The 16,393-nt window shown below is 33.8% G+C and overlaps 1 protein-coding gene across 13 annotated transcripts in view; it reads left to right on the top strand.

The window, feature by feature from the left end:
* DCAF6 (DDB1 and CUL4 associated factor 6) overlaps window positions 1-16,393 on the top strand; it is a 183,976-nt gene that overhangs the window by 84,177 nt on the left and 83,406 nt on the right. For all 13 annotated transcript variants that reach the window (XM_025287419.3, XM_044944078.2, XM_044944083.2 and 10 more), the window contains 5 exons: window positions 228-363; window positions 2,476-2,690; window positions 9,605-9,698; window positions 10,987-11,106; window positions 12,565-12,825. In XM_025287419.3, the coding sequence (XP_025143204.3) occupies window positions 228-363; window positions 2,476-2,690; window positions 9,605-9,698; window positions 10,987-11,106; window positions 12,565-12,825 (826 nt within the window). The remainder of the gene's footprint in view (window positions 1-227; window positions 364-2,475; window positions 2,691-9,604; window positions 9,699-10,986; window positions 11,107-12,564; window positions 12,826-16,393) is intronic.

The following is a 16,393-nucleotide window of genomic DNA, read 5'->3' as shown; positions in this document are numbered from 1 at the left end:
TATTGCATAGGAAATATTTGCATTTTTTAGTATTTTTAAAGATAATGTTCATTTTATTCTTGAGTATGGGAATATTTAGGAAGCATGTTGTTTTTTCTGCTTCATTGTCATACTGGCTGAATTAGGATTTCTGAGAAAGATTTTTTTCTAATTGAAGGGAAAATGTTTTAAGTAGATTATTATCTGTTGTACAATTTATGTAACTGATATTCTTTTATCTTTTGTAGGATATTTTAATTAACTGCCGACGTGCTGCCACATCAGTAGCTATTTGTCCACCAATACCATATTATCTTGCTGTTGGTTGTTCTGATAGCTCAGTACGTATATATGATCGGCGAATGCTGGGCACAAGAGCTACAGGTAAAAGGACATATATTAGAGAAAATATGAGACTGTATCAGTTCAAGGGATAAATCTTTTTGACCTGTTATGATTTTAAAATTTCTTTAGTTTGACATAAAATTCAGTATATAGAATTTATTTAAATACTATGGATTATTATAAAAAATAGCATTTCACCAAGTTTTTATGTCCCCATCAAGGTGATACTTTTGCAGTTTATCACTTTAGAATGTTGTAGCACTACATGTATTAGTTTCCTGGAGCTGTTGTAACAAATTATTATAAATTGGGTGACTTAAAATAAATTTATTCTCTCACATATCTGGAGGCTTAATGTCTGAAATCCAGGTGTTGCAGGTTGGTTTTCTGTTGGAGGCTGTCTGGAAGAATGTTTTGCCTGCTTTTTTCTCATGTTCTGGAGGTTGCTGACAATCTTTAGCATCCCTTGGCTTTTAAATGTATCAGTCGAATTTCTGCTTCCGTCTTGACATGCCATTCTCTCCTGTGTGTATGTCTGTCTACATTTCCTCCTCATAAGGACACTAGTTAAGTTGTATTTAAGGTCCATTGTAATCCATTATGACCTCATCTTGATAATTATTACATCTACAAAGACCTTATTTCTAAATAAGATCACATTCTGTGGTTCTTCGTATACGTGAAATTTTCAGGGGACACACTTCAGCCCACAACATTTAGCTCTCCTGATTTCTCCTTGCCATCTTTTCAATCAAGAGGGTAATAGTAAGTGTGGTGGGGAGAAAAGTTTAGGAAAGAACAGTGACTTGTGTGTGTATTAATGTATATCATATGTTCATGCCTACTTCATAGCCTACCTTCTTATTGTTCAGTTGCTAAGTCCTGTCCAACTCTTTGTGACCCCATGGACTGCAGCACAGCAGGCTTCTCTGCCCTCCACCATCTCCTGGCGTTTGCGCAAACTCATGTCCATTGAGTCGGTAATGCTATCTAATCATCTCATGTAGCCTATTTAAAGTACTGTAAATGGTGCTGCAGTACTGAATTTGAATTTGCCTTAAACTCTTATTTGTTCCTTATTTGCTTTGAGATCAAACCACTTCTGAAATACTCACTTCAGAGCCAACTTCTGTTAGGAAGGTCAAGGTTTTCTGCCAAGGAATGTCAAGATTTCCTCTCTCTCACACACACACATACACACCCCATGTATATATAAAGATTTATAAATAAAAATAAAAGTGGACTTGATCATAAATTAACAGTGTTTATCTCAATGTTAGTTTATGTCCAGTGAAAATAGACATACACTATTGAAATGGGAAAACCAGACGGGATCTTTTTTCATTTTTTGCACTGTGGTTGAGAAGTCTTATCTATTTGAATATGCATATTTAATGGGAACGGTAGTAATATAATATGAAACTGTAGGCCCAACTATCATATCTCAGTGGATGAGACATGATTGCTGTTTTGGGCAAGGCAAAATCTCAGAGTGCAGGATAAAGCAGCTTTGTGGAAATTTAGCATTTCTGGGCCTGGAAAGCACGAAGTGCCAATTGTACCTCTCCCTGTCAAATATGATTATATTGATTATATATTGATTACATTATATTGATGACTGTCAAAATTAATTAAAATTAAAGTAATATTCCCACTCTGTTATTTTATGAGGAGAATTTCACACCAATAAAAAATCTTTTAATGATATAAAGTAAAAGATAAGTCTTATTAAACAGATACTGTACTGTTTTATCTAGTATATTAGCAAATGCCAACTTTCTGATTTACCTTATGAAAATTATATTATCTTAATTTGGAGAATGTTAAGAGATGATTTAGTATGACTCTAATTACAGATCATTTTAAATGATTAAATAGCTAATATTTTGGGAAAAAAACCGCATTGACTTAATCTGGAATTCTAGAAAATCATGAATTCTTTTTGGAAGATAATACAACCTTTATGCTGTGTTCTTTTTCATTTTGTTACAAAATCTGACTATTGATTACAGAGTATTTTCCAGAAATAGAATATGATAGCTTGGATTTACTTTGCTACATTAAATACATATCTTATAATTCAGATGAGTTTTTAAAGTGTTTTTCTTGAAAAACATTATGAATTTTAAACAATTTCTTTTTTCTTATTAGGGAATTACGCAGGCCGAGGAACTACTGGAATGGTTGCTCGTTTTATCCCTTCCCATCTTAATAATAAGTCATGCAGGGTGACATCTCTGTGTTACAGTGAAGATGGTCAAGAGATTCTTGTTAGTTACTCTTCAGATTATATATATCTTTTTGACCCAAAAGATGATACAGCACGAGAACTTAAAACTCCTTCTGCAGAAGAGAGAAGAGAAGAGGTAAATTTACTCAAAACTATGTTCTTTTATTTGATTCAGAAAACATTAATTCACTAACTCTTGGGGCATTAATTCAGTAACTCCTAAATTTGAAGCCTTAAGGGCTTCAAAAAATAGAGTGAGTTTTCACGGCATTTACAATCTGTGGAGCAAAGACGTGAAACATGCATGAAAGAATGGGAGTAATAGATAAGGAAAAGGTACCCAATGAAAGTATTGTATAATATTTTAAAAGAGTAAATGTCTAATAGCAAAATGTTTCTCCAAATTTATGGATGTATAGCAGCACCAAGAAATAGTAACAGTTCTGACAGTTGCAGAAAAGGTAATTAAAATAATAAAAAAAAAAATGTGATGTATAAGCTTCCAAGAGACTTACTGTTTATTTCATGCAAAAATATTTACTGTTCACAGGTGGATAGTGGTCCTTCCTCTCTTCTGGTTCTGCCTTGGTCACAGTTATGAGCTAGTGACATTCGCACACAGCACAACACATATACAGAATCAGTAGAGGAGGAGCTTGCTGTCTATATATGAATAGTAAATGGTAATAGGTGAAACTCCTATTGGTAGGTGTATGTAAACATTTAGTGCCTTGGAAGTTGACACAGTACATTTTATATATGTATCTATATACATACCTATATCTAGCAGGCTCTGAGAGTTGGTGATGGACAGGAAAGCCTGGCATGCTGTAGTCCATGGGGTTGCAAAGAGTTGGACACAACTGAGTGACTGAACTGAACTGAACTGGTATCTATAGATACCCTTTTCTTCATCAATTTCTAGATACATATATATTATGTTTTGAAAGATAGGTGAAAGAATTATTGTTCCTAAAATGACTTTAAAATTGTCAGTCATTTTCTTAGGAAAAGCGGAAAAGTGAAAGTGAAGTTGCTCAGTTGTGTCCGACTCTTTGCGTCCCCATGGACTGTAGCCTACCAGGCTCCTCAGTCCATGGAATTTTCCAGGCAAGAGTACTGGAGTGGGTTGCCATTTTCTTCTCCAGGGGATCTTCCCAATCCAGGGATCGAACCTTGGGAAAAGCAGAAACCAGAAATAATATGTCATTGACAGTACACAGCAGTAGAATAATGTTTGCCTCTTAAGCTTCTTTCGCCTTGTGTTTTTCACTTTGGTTTTTTTTTTTTTTTTTTTTTTTTTTTTTTAACATGTCCTGTGTTTAACCATTCTATTCTTTGGATTGTTAATGTCTTTTGAAGTAAACCGTTGCTTTTTATTAATTATCAGTGACTGTTAAGTATTGGTTCACCTCTTACTAATAAATACATTTTAAAGGTACTAAAGAACAACAATGATTTTGTAATTCCTGTGAGATGCAAAATTAAATCCAGTTCTTATATTTGCAGGTTGATAGGGTTATAAAATAAAAAAAAAAATCAAGATTACATGTGGCACTATATTTAACTGAATTAAGAAATTTGTGAAGAGAGTATGTTGCTAATGAAAGCTAGTTTTGAGATTAGAGGTCTGATTGAAAATGTAAAGTCTGTTCTGTTGTTCCTATGTAATTTCCTCTTGAAAGAATGAGCTTTAGTAATGTTACAGTCAAACTTTGTGAACATTGTTACATAATGAAAGAGTGGGAAATGCAGAAACATTTTAAGCCAGCCAACTAGCTTTTATGCCATAGAAAACTTAGCCAAAGGATGTTTATATAATCAGAGTGAATGAGGCTGAGTCATGAGCAGTTGTTTTTTTTAACATGTTTTTCTCAGTGTTCTTTGTTGAATTAACTGAATTAAGAAAAATAATTCTGAAAATGGATTAAAGGTATAAAAATTATGCTTATTGTAATAAATGAAACAATTTACAGGTCTGTCTAGGAAAAGAAATTAATAAACTGTCTTCCTCTTAATATAACTATCTTTTCTTTCAGTGTTTTATGTTAAATTCTTTGTAGTAATGTTCAGACAAGCTCTTTTCAGCTCACCAAATAGTTATTTGTTATCTACTGTACTATCTACTGGAGAAGGAAATGGCAACCCACTCCAGTGTTCTTGCCTGGAGAATCCCAGGGACAGCAGAGCCTGGTGGGCTGCCATCTCTGGGGTCGCACAGAGTCGGACACGATTGAAGCGACTTAGCAGCAGCAGCAGCAGTACTATGTACTAAACTTGAGAAAATCAAGGCTGACTGTGACAAAGATATGACCTGGTCATTCATGAGTTTGCAAATAAATAGATAAAAGAGTAAGATTTATAAATAAATGTGTGAAAGTTAAAATAACATAATTATATGTTAGAATTGTTCCATATAAGTAGACCAAAGAAAATAATTGTTTTTAATTGGTAGAATAAGAGAAGTGTTGAGCAGGTTTTTAAAGTATGAATACAAGTTTAATATATGATTTTTTCTTGTGTTTCATATTTTTATGTAATTCGTAGGGGTCTCTTTTCTATATTATTTCCTTTGAGTGAGTGAAAGTTGCTCAGTCGTGTCATGTCCAACTCTTTGTAACCCCATGGAATACAGTCCATGGAATTCTCCAGGCCAGAATACTATAGTGGGTAGCCTTTTCCTTCTCCAAGATTATTTCCTATATCCTCTAATAATTTCCCTTTTGCTCCTGCTCCCTTTTTTTTGGCCATGTTGCACAGCATGTGGGGTCTCAGTTCCCCACCAGGGAGTGAATCCTGGCTCTCACAGTGAAAGCATGGCGTCCAAGGCACTGGACCACCAGGGAGTTCATGTTCCCCTTCTTTATTTACCATATTCTTTTGTCTTATTCAGATTTTTTTCCACTTCTCATTTTCTTTTATTTTGGTATTCCTTTTTTTCTTTTTATTGTCTTTTCTTTTTTTCTCTCATATCTTTTTGACATTTTTTTCCCCACCTACTTAGCACATTCTTGGACTGCTTTGTTGAATCCCATCTCTCATTTTCCCCTGGTCCTCATGATTTATTCCTAAAAGTTTTACAGGTATCCCAGGCTTTTTGAAAGTTTGCCTCTATATCACTTTGCTTTTACTGAAGACCTGCATCAGTACTTGATTTCACTGACTAAAACATCCAAAGAGGATTTTCACTTCTACAGAAAAGAAAGGTGAAAAGTGGAAACAGCACCTTGTGGTTGTTTGCAGTGTGCACCCTGAGCAGCACTTGGTGCCACCACACTCCTTCCCAGGGACTACACTTGGCATTTCAGTGTCAAGCTGCCCTGGCTTTGAATTGTGTTTATATCTCAGCATCAAGCTCTGAGTATTGAGTTGTGTCTGTAAACATCTGTGCCTTATCTTGATTTGTTTTGTGCATCAGTTAGCAAGATGTGTCTTAACGTAATTGCTTCTTTGTGTTACTCCACTTTGACTTATGAAGGATTTCATAGGAGCATTCTGCTTTCAGATAGCAGGGGGAACCTGTAACTGAAATGTGTTAGTATTACTTCCCATTCTGCCACTAACACTGATCCAAGGCATCAGCACCTCTCCTGGATTATTATGATAGCTTTCTTACTAGGTTGCTGCTTTCATACCACCCTCTCCAATCCTTTAGCTACACAGTAGCCAAAGTAATCTTTTAAAACATAAGTCAAATCATGCCACTGTTCTGATTCACACTCCAAAATGGCTCACCACCTCACTCAAAACTGAGGTCCGTACAGTGGCTTCAAGATCTTGTGTTACCTGGTTCTTGTCACTTCTACGGCTCTCTGCTTTGTTTGCTCCGCTCTAGCCACATCCAGTTACTTATTTACTCAGGCAGGCTAAGTATGCTTCTGCCTTACAGTTTTGGCATTTACTTTGCCTGAAATGACCTCCTCCAGATTATCTGGATTTCTTCTTCCTTTACCTCTTACAGTGCTTTGCACTTGTTTTTTTCTCCATTAGACCCTAGCATACCACATTATTCAGAATTGTATCCCTTAATTCTCTGGTACTACCTATCTCCCTTTTCTACCTAATTTTATTCTATAACACGACTTTCTCTGTATATTTTACTTGTTTAATATCATGTATTTTGTAAACTCTGTTACATTGAGAATTTTTGTATGTTTTGTCTGTTGATCTTGCCCTGATACGAAGTGTAGTGGCTGACACATAAAAGGTGCTGAAAAATTTTTTATGGAATGACTGAATATCATTTTCAGGGTTTTTTATGGAATGACTGACTGTACCATTTTCAGGACTCTAGATTATTTCACATATCTCTAAAAATCAAACTTGAGACTGTTTTTAACTTGAAGATCTTGTTCCAGATATACTTGCTGAGACTATAACATCAGTTCTTTGCTTGTATAATATAGAAATTTCTCTCTTGTAACCTTGGAACAGAGCTCTAGTTTGTTATTCTAAGTACAGTTTTTATACAGTGTGAGGCTGTCTCTGGAAATGATTATTTGTCTGACATTTAAACAACTACCACACTAGGCATCTTCTAATTATTCTTTTTCACACTTGTGACTTCCTCTGCAGGTTTTGTTATTCTCAGTTGCTTTTAACCATACTTATATATAATATGGAATATTTTAGAGGGGTTTCTGTTTCCTTTGCTGAGGATGGAAAGTCCCCCATTTCCCTCCTACCCCACCCCACCCCCGTTCTCCTTGTTGCTCAGTATCGTTTCCAGGAGAAAGTAGAAAATTTACCACTAAGCTATCACTAAATTTCTATCAAAACGTGCTAAATTGTGCAGAGGAAAAAGTGAATGTTATGTTAAAATATAAGGGAGTGACCCACAACATTGGAGAAAATATTTGCAAATCCTACATCTGGTTTATGATTTAGAATCTAGTATCCAGAATATGTTATATAAAGAACACTTGCTACTCAACAATAAAAGGATAAATATCTTAATTAAAAAATTGATAAAGGATTTGAATAGACGTTTCTCCAAAAAAGATATACAAATGGCCATTAAGCACATATGGAAATGTTTAACATCACTGATCAAAGCCACAGTGGGGTACCACTTCATACTTACTAGATTGACTAAAAAAGCCAGTGACAAGTGTAAGTGTTCATGAAAATGTGGAGAAATCAGAGCCCTCATACATTACTGGTAGGAATATGAAATAGCACAGGTGCCTTGGAAAACAGCTTGGCAGTTCCTCAAAATTTAAACATGAAAGCTATCATATGATTTGGCAATTCCATGCTAGATTATATACCCAAGAAAATCGAAAACATGTCCCCATAAAAACTTGCATGTATGTTCATAGCAGCATTAGTTACAATAGCCAAAAAGTGGAAGGAGCTCAGTTTGCATTAGCTGATGAATGAATAAACAAAATGTGGTATATTTAAAAAGTAGAATATTATTGAGCCATAAAAATAGCAATGAAATACTGATACATGCTGCAGTGTGGATGCACCTTGAAAAATACTGTGCTAAGTGAAAGAAGTAATACACGATGACCACATATTATGTTATTACACTTACATGATGTGTCCAAAATAAGCATATCCATAGAGACAGTAGATGAGTGATTGTCAGGAGGTGAGTTGAGGGGCAAGTGGGGAGTGATGAAAATGATCTGGATTAGTGAGATACAAGTATCTGTATAGCTGTTGTGAATATATACCACTGATTTGTCTGCTTTAAAAGGATAAATATTTTAAAAAGGGTAAATATTATGGTATGTAAATTATACATCAATAAAAAGATGTTAAAAATGTGAAAGTTAAAGGGAGTGAGTAAGAGTGTCAGATACCATCAATATCAAATAGAAGAATCTCTAAAAGGTGCCATTCAAATTGGAAATTGATTTTTGATCATTTTATCATTGATCATTGAACTTAGCAATTGATCATTCACTGGTGATATGGGTGAGAATTCAGTGGAAAAATGAGTTGACTTCAGTGAATTGAGTGAAGAGTGGTAGATAAAAATAGAATGAATACAGACTTTTTAAAAGAAGCTTGACAGTAAAGCTTCAGAAAGCATGAGAAAAGAATAGATGCTGAATAGAAATATGAAATGGCAGTGTTTTACCTATTAGAAATGATAGGAACCTTTAGTACATTGTGAGGAAGAATCAAGAAAGAAGAGAGGAATGTAGGTATAGAAATAGAATAATTATTCAAGGAATGAAGTAAAAAGCACAAACAGAGATAAGGCTTAAAACAAATGATCCATCTCCTGAGAAAGATTGGAAGAAATTAAGAAGTAGATATAGATAAGTTTATGGAATGAAATTGAGGAAATTGATATCATTTCTGTAGAACTGACTTTATTTTTTTCTGAAGTAATAGGAAAAGTTAGTAGCTGAGAATGAGAGCAACAAGGTAGAGTAAAGACACTGAGGTGAGTAATGCAGGTTGGAATAGATGCTGGGGGCAGAACCAGAGAGTGCATTGTCAGTAATAATAATAAAATAATGGTTACTCCTATTGCCAACTAGGTGTGTAGCTATTTTACCTACACTGTATTTATCATCATAATAGAAAACTTAGGCTTAATGTAGTTAGATAACTTTTCTCTTGTCAGTTGAAAGATGATGGGATTTGATATCACATTTACATGATTTTAAAGTTACATTCAGTCTTTAGGTTGAAGATACCAAGTATAGGCTGTCAACATCAATGGATATTTATGGCTGTCTTTCATACTTTGATTTTTTTTTTGTTGTTTAGTCGCTAAGTCATGTCCAACTCTTTTTTAACCCCTTGGACTATACCCTGCCAGGCTCCTCTGTCCATGGGATTTCTGAGACAAAAATACTGAAGCGGGTTGCCATTTCTTTCTCCATGGATCTTCTCAATCCAGGGATTGAACCATGTCTCATGCGTTGGCAGGTGGATTATTTACCACCGAGCCACCAGGGAAGCCCCGTATTTTGATTTAGCATCTCAATAAATAAAGTAAAAAAAAAAAAAAAAGGAAAGAATCTATTAGACTTACAGCGTGCTTTATGAATTCAGCAAACGAGTTTTCTTCTCATCTTTTAGTTACGACAACCTCCAGTTAAACGTTTGAGACTTCGTGGTGATTGGTCAGATACTGGACCCCGAGCAAGGCCTGAGAGTGAACGAGAACGAGATGGTAACTATCCTTTGGTCAGCTTTTTAAAAATTAATATTTTAGCTTGTTTGCATTTTTTCGCTTTATAAGTGATATTGTAACAAACATCTTTGTACATATATCTTTGTACATGAACTTGTGCAAGTGTGTCTTAGGATGAAATCCTAAAAGTGGAATGTGTGGGTCACTGGATAAGTGGATTTTAATATTGATAGTTATCAAATTACCCTCTGAAAAGTATATACTATTTTGCATTCCCACTGAAAGTCTAAGAATACATTTTTTGCCACAGCAAGATTGGGTATTATCAAACTTTATAATTTTTGCCTTTGTATTTGCTATAGAGAGAATTGAAAACTCCCAGTTTCCAATCTGAGAGTTTTATAAGAGCACATAAAAAATTTTTTTTCCCCCTCCTATCAGATGCCTTTAATATACATAAGAAACTACTCTTTGGGAGTGTTAAGATGGCACATTTAAAATAAAAGTAATGTTTGTGATTTTATATAATAAATGGGTCTATAGCCAAAGTCTTATTCTAATTTCTGAAATCTTTTAAGATCAAAAGCATATTTTCTAATATATTAGTGTTTGTATTATTTGACATCATATTTTAAAATATAGAGCTACATTATATAAAGGTAATAAAGCATAGAATAAATTCTATTTTCATAGAAAATACAAAAACAGTTTTTATTTTAAATTATATGATTGTAGAATAGAATTATCACAGTTTCAATTTGATGGGATAGTAAATTTGAAAATGCCCTTGGGACTACTCAAATATTTGAAGGAAGAAAAGAGGGGAGGAAAAAGATAAAATATTTTCTGGTTTCAGTTAATTTCAACTATATGTAATTTGCAGTAAATGATGATGAATACATTAATGATGATGAATAAATAAATTCAGTTTAAGGGAATTTAAGTGAGAGGGCAAACCTTCAGTTTAGGGAAATTTAAGAGAGAGGTCATACTTGGTTTTTAATCTGTTCAACTTAAAATTCATGAGCTCGTCCTATCTGTGTACTCTTAGGCCTAAAGATGTGGGTTGGGGTAAGGGTAGGACTGTGGAAGTAACTAAGGATTGACAAAGATGTAGGAGGAACTCAAAATGCAGATGAGAGTGATTCATATATACATTTACTATAAAATGTGATGGCAGCCCTAGTAGCTTTACATATGCATTCATATAATTTATTTAAGCATTTTGCTTTTTAAAAATTGCTTTCACTTTAAAGGCCTTCAAATATAGGTTTTTACATTAATGAAAGAACTAAGTTCACTGATAAGACCTGTTTTGTTATCATAGGAGAGCAAAGTCCCAATGTGTCATTGATGCAGAGAATGTCTGACATGTTATCAAGGTGGTTTGAAGAAGCAAGCGAAGTTGCACAAAGCAATAGAGGACGAGGAAGATCTCGACCCAGAGGTAATTTTCATTATTAATTAAAGCTACCAGAAAGCTTGCAAAAACTATTTTTTGAAGTCAATTTTATTTATATTATCTAATGTATACCATATTTTATATCCTTAGTGATCATAAAGTTCTTATTGTGTTGTGTGGAACAGTAGAGGACAAAGGGTGTTGGGTATAATTGTTCCTTTAGGTTCCTCTTGACATAGCCCTCATTGTTTGCTTTTCTCAAGTAAAGTAAGAGAATCTGATATTCTGCCTTGTAAGTCCATTTGTATGTATTCTGAAAGTGGATGTAGGTTAAACTCTGTGGATAAGTAAGTTTTATGTAATTGAATAGTTTCTTCTTTTGGTTATTTATATACAGTGGTTATTAATTGCTATTTCTGGCATTAGCTGACCTATTTTCATATTTTGGTTTACTACTTTCCAGCTTTATGATCTTTGACAAGTTACCTATCTCTCAAAAGTCAGGAATATGAAAGTTAATTCCTACATGTTTTAAGTCCCAAAATGAAAATTTCTATTGAATTTCATTTAAAAATGGTTCTTGTTAAATTCTGCATATATAAACTTAAAAAAATTTCTTAGACTATGGATTTGCTTAAGGGTTATCACATTTGTGCTTAAATTTAAACTAAGATATATTTAAATCAAATAATTAAAGGAAAATTTATATTCTGTATTAGCATCTTTTAAGACATGAACTTGATTAATTCATTCTGTATCTTTCTTTTAATAATATAGATTTGAAGCAAAATCAGGGAAGTTTTTAACATTTATTGAGTGTTCTTAATTATTCTGTTGCAGATAGCACAAGGCCTGCCACAACACATTGCAGAAACTCAAGCCTTTTAAAATCATGATTGCATCATGTTGTTCAGTGGCTAAAGCGCTGCTGCCAGTGAAATGGGAATTGGGAACTTAATCCCATTCTGACCTAATTTAGCTTTACTCTTGTTAATAAAATTTTTCATTAAATATTTTCCTAAGGATATTATTATGTTACAGAGTGGAAATATATTGATATAAGTCCCTTATCCTTTCATTGTTGTTGTTCAGTCACCAAGTCGTGTCCAACTCTTTGTGACCCTGTGGACTGCCACAGGCCGGGTTTTCCTGTCCATCTATTAAATCAGAATTATCATCTTCAAACTTAAGGAACAAGACATTATTTATAGGCATCTTGCAAGCTGTTATTTAACATTGTCTAAGTCAAGCTGCGATATTGAGCATTTTGCTTGGAAGGTTGATTATTGTAACAGGAATGTGCCATAGGTAGGTTTTTTACCCCTATTAATTAGCATGTTTGATTAAGGTACCAAACCACCAGTGGGTGCTTTTGATATCCTGAAATTATCTATTTCTCTATGTATGTGTGTGCACATATATTTCTTGAACATCTCTCTTTAGAGGAGTTAGTTTTGGAAAGCATTTAGTATTTCAATTTGTATTACAATGTGTTTTTTGAAGGTGGGACGAATCAGTCAGATGTTTCAACTCTTCCTACGGTCCCATCAAGTACTGATTTGGAAGTGGGTGAAACTGCAATGGAAGTAGATACTCCAGATGAACAGTTTCTTCAGCCTTCTACATCCTCTACTGTGTCAACTCAGGGTCATTTGGCATCATCTTCTACAGAAAGCCCTCATTCTACTTCTTTGCTGTCTTCTCCAGACAGTGAACAAAGGCAGCCTGTTGAGGCATCTGGACACCGTACACATCATCAGTCTGGTGAGGATGTTATTCTTTAAATAGGCTGTGATTCTTCTGATGATTTTTGATAATGAAAACTTTTTAATGGGTTATTTTGAAAGAAACTGAATTATGTCAACTTATTCTTGCTGGAAAAAATGATCAAAATGACATGTAATATATGAATATGTAACTTAATAACAGAATTCAAGTGTGCCTTACTTGCATGAATTTTATCACATAGCAGGAAACTGCAGTTTACCCAAGACATTTCTTTATAAAATGTAAGTATCAGAATAGTGTTTAGACACAGTTTAATGTATTGACTTAATGATTATTGGCTTTAGTGAAGATATAGCCCTGGTTATTATTAGTTGCTTTGTATTTATTTATTTTTTTATGATTTTTCTTCAAATCATTAAATACTTTCAATACATTCTTTATGGTGAATTTTATATGGTCTTTTGTCATCTATATATGCAATTTACCAAAAGAATTATTTCTCCTTTATTTACATGAAAAAAATTTTAACAGATCTTTGTCTTCTTGGTATTTGATGTTAATGAAAAAAAAAAATCAACTTCTAAATTCTACTAAAATTGTATTTTCTTTTCAGTATACCTCATGTTCACACACCCCTCTTCCATGAATGTACTACTGTTTACATCAGTAATCTAGCATATATGTCTGTAGTTTACTTGGCATTTTAACTGTATACATGTAATTATAATAACCAGTAAGATGTTTATTCATATTTTTCTTTGGGATTTTTAAGGAAGTATTTTACTCATATATAATAAAAATATTAGCAACTAAAGATACAGCTGGGAGGCCTAAGCTAAAACCTATAAGAAGAATTCCTAACAGCTTTCCTAACTGCCAGATTTTATTTTTATTTATTTTTAAAATTTTATTTATTTATTTATTTTTATTTAAGTTTATTCTTGCTTCTCTGAAATTTGATACCAGATCACCAAATATGAGGTGTTTTACATTAAGCACTTTTATCAGTATATCCCAGTTTTGGTATTTTATTTCCAGTTTCTATGGGAATAGAAGCCAGTCAGTTATATGACAATTAAATAATAGATGAGTAAAATTTACCTATAAAAATAAGCTAAAGATGAGCTATACAATTAGGTTTTCCACATTCTCTGTATATTCTTGAAATATACAATATTTCAAGTTATGGGAAAATAACATATTTGGAGGGTTTGGGAAGCTGGGACGAAATCAGCTAAAATTTTGCTTTCGAAAACAAGTAAAATTGGCAAAAATAAGTTTTTAAAGTGATAACATTCTTCGGAATAATCTTAAAGAGTCTGATCAATTGTAAGTTTGATTACAGCTGAGCAAGAAGATTGTCTATCTCATTTTCATGTTCCACTGAATCTTAACTGATTCCAGTTGTTTCTTTAACACATTTCTGAGTATACTATTTCGTAGGGAATTTCATTTTTCCTTTTTGTCATAGATTCTTAACACATTCTAGTACTGCATTTCAGATTATTAAATCCTTTTTAATATTTGATGTAAGTGTTAGATACTGTAGTCATTGAATCATTGAAGAGAAGAAAACATTTTAGTGATGATCCTATGACATCGAACATTACTTAGCACTTTGTCTATAAGTTTTCAAAGAAAGATAAGAAAGACTTTTGACTGGTAGATTATGGAAAGAATTTTGGCTGACTAAACTAAGGAAAATGGAAATTTCCATGTTACCAAGATAGTATTGCTACTGAGGAAAATGATTTGATGTTAGATGTAACATCTAAAGATTATGTCTCTGATTGTTCTGAGAATAGGCCTTAGCATTTTAACAATAAGGACTTAATGCTCTTTATGTTGTGTTTTTTTTTTTTCTCAATCTTTTATTCAGTTCTAAGTCCAGATGGGTTTTTGGGTAGTAGGAATTGCCTATATTGGTGGGAGTGTCATCTTAGAACCATGATTTCTGTTACTGTCTTGCATAGAAATAGAAAAAATGAAAATGTAGCCTTCTTGCTTTTACTATGAATACCTATTGTAAGTGTTTGTATCTTTCATTTCTGTCCCTTCCTTTTCTTCTGTCACTTTTGCTGGGGTGAAGGAGAGGCCCAGTGGGAATGTGGGGACTTGCTGGGCAGCACTCCATCTCATTGAACCAAATTATTTGCCTTCTCTTAGTCTGCAACTGAGTCACTGAATGTTCGTGAGGAAATATGTGACCACAGACTTCACTGGGCGCTCCGCACTGCGTTAGAACAGTCTGCAACTGTCAGACTTTCAGCACTACAGTTTGTCCTCATCCTACTCCCTAGCCGATAACCTTCTTTCATTCATAGTAGGGGGAAAAAAGCATTCACTTTCCTACTTTTGAATCTCTCAGCTTTCCAGCATCTATACTCACATTGTCTATGACAGAAGTGGTCACATTGTGGGAAGAAGTGTATCTGCTCCTAACAGAAGCTAACCAGTGCAGTTTCTATCTCTTTCCATCTTTTCAAGGAGTTTGCTCCTTGTCCTGCATCTTTATTATTACCTTTTCTATTGAATTTTTCCTTTCCACCTCAAACATGCTCTATTATTATTTGTCTTAAAAAAATCTAATTGTCCCACATTCCCCTCTAGACTCATGTCTTTGCTCCTTTTATAATCAGACTCTTCATAAGAGTAGCTGACATATACTGTCTCCTTTTTCTTACCATGTTCCACTTATTTACCTACCAACCCTAATCTGCCTTTTAACTTCCTTTTTCACTGAAACTTTTTGTCAAAGTCACTGGTGACTTCCATTTTGCCTCAAAAGTATACTTCTTTCTTTTAACCCAGTTGTATTTAGCATAGTCTGTCACTTCTTTCTTGAAGCACTTTTCTTTTTTGGCATCTGTGATACCACTTTTGCCTATTTAACTCTTATTAGCATCTCTGGCTGGTTTTCAGTAACCATTGTTGATATTTCTTGTTCTATAATTATTTGTCAATGTTTTAGTGGCGCCCCATAGCCTGTGCTGTCTTCTCTACATGCACTCTGTCCCTCATAAAATTATATCAATTCCTGGAGCATTTAATATCTCCAAATGTATACTGACAATCTGATCTTCTACCCTGAGTTACATACTCCTGTGTCCAACTGATTATTTAACACTTTGTTTTGGTTATCTTTGGACATCTTGGGTATAATATGTCCAACTATAATTTATCTTCCTACCCTTCCTATCTCACTGATCTCTTTAATCTTGATAATTTCATATCTTAGTAAATTATAATTACTGCTTATTTGCTTATTTTAACAGACTATGGGTTACTGATTCCTTGCTTTTCTTCATGTCCCTCACCCAATTCATCATCTGTTTTCTCCGTATCTAAGATACCCTTTACTTCTTTTCATCTTACTGGATTGGCCAAAAAGTTCTCTCATGTTTTTTGCATAAGATGTTATGGAAAAACCTGAATGAACTTTTTGGCCAACCCAGTACTCTTATTCCCTTATACTTTATTGTCCATGCAGCAGCCAAAATGAGTATTTTAAAATATTAGATCAGATTATGTAACTTTGCCATCTCAAACTCCTCAAAGACTTTTGATTGCATTTATAAATATAAATAAAAGAGGAAAAAGAACT

This window comes from Bubalus bubalis, chromosome 6 (assembly GCF_019923935.1).
Source record: "Bubalus bubalis isolate 160015118507 breed Murrah chromosome 6, NDDB_SH_1, whole genome shotgun sequence".
NCBI lineage: Eukaryota > Metazoa > Chordata > Mammalia > Artiodactyla > Bovidae > Bubalus > Bubalus bubalis.
Note: the sequence above shows the minus strand (reverse complement) of the source record. Positions and strands in the feature narration are given on the sequence as shown.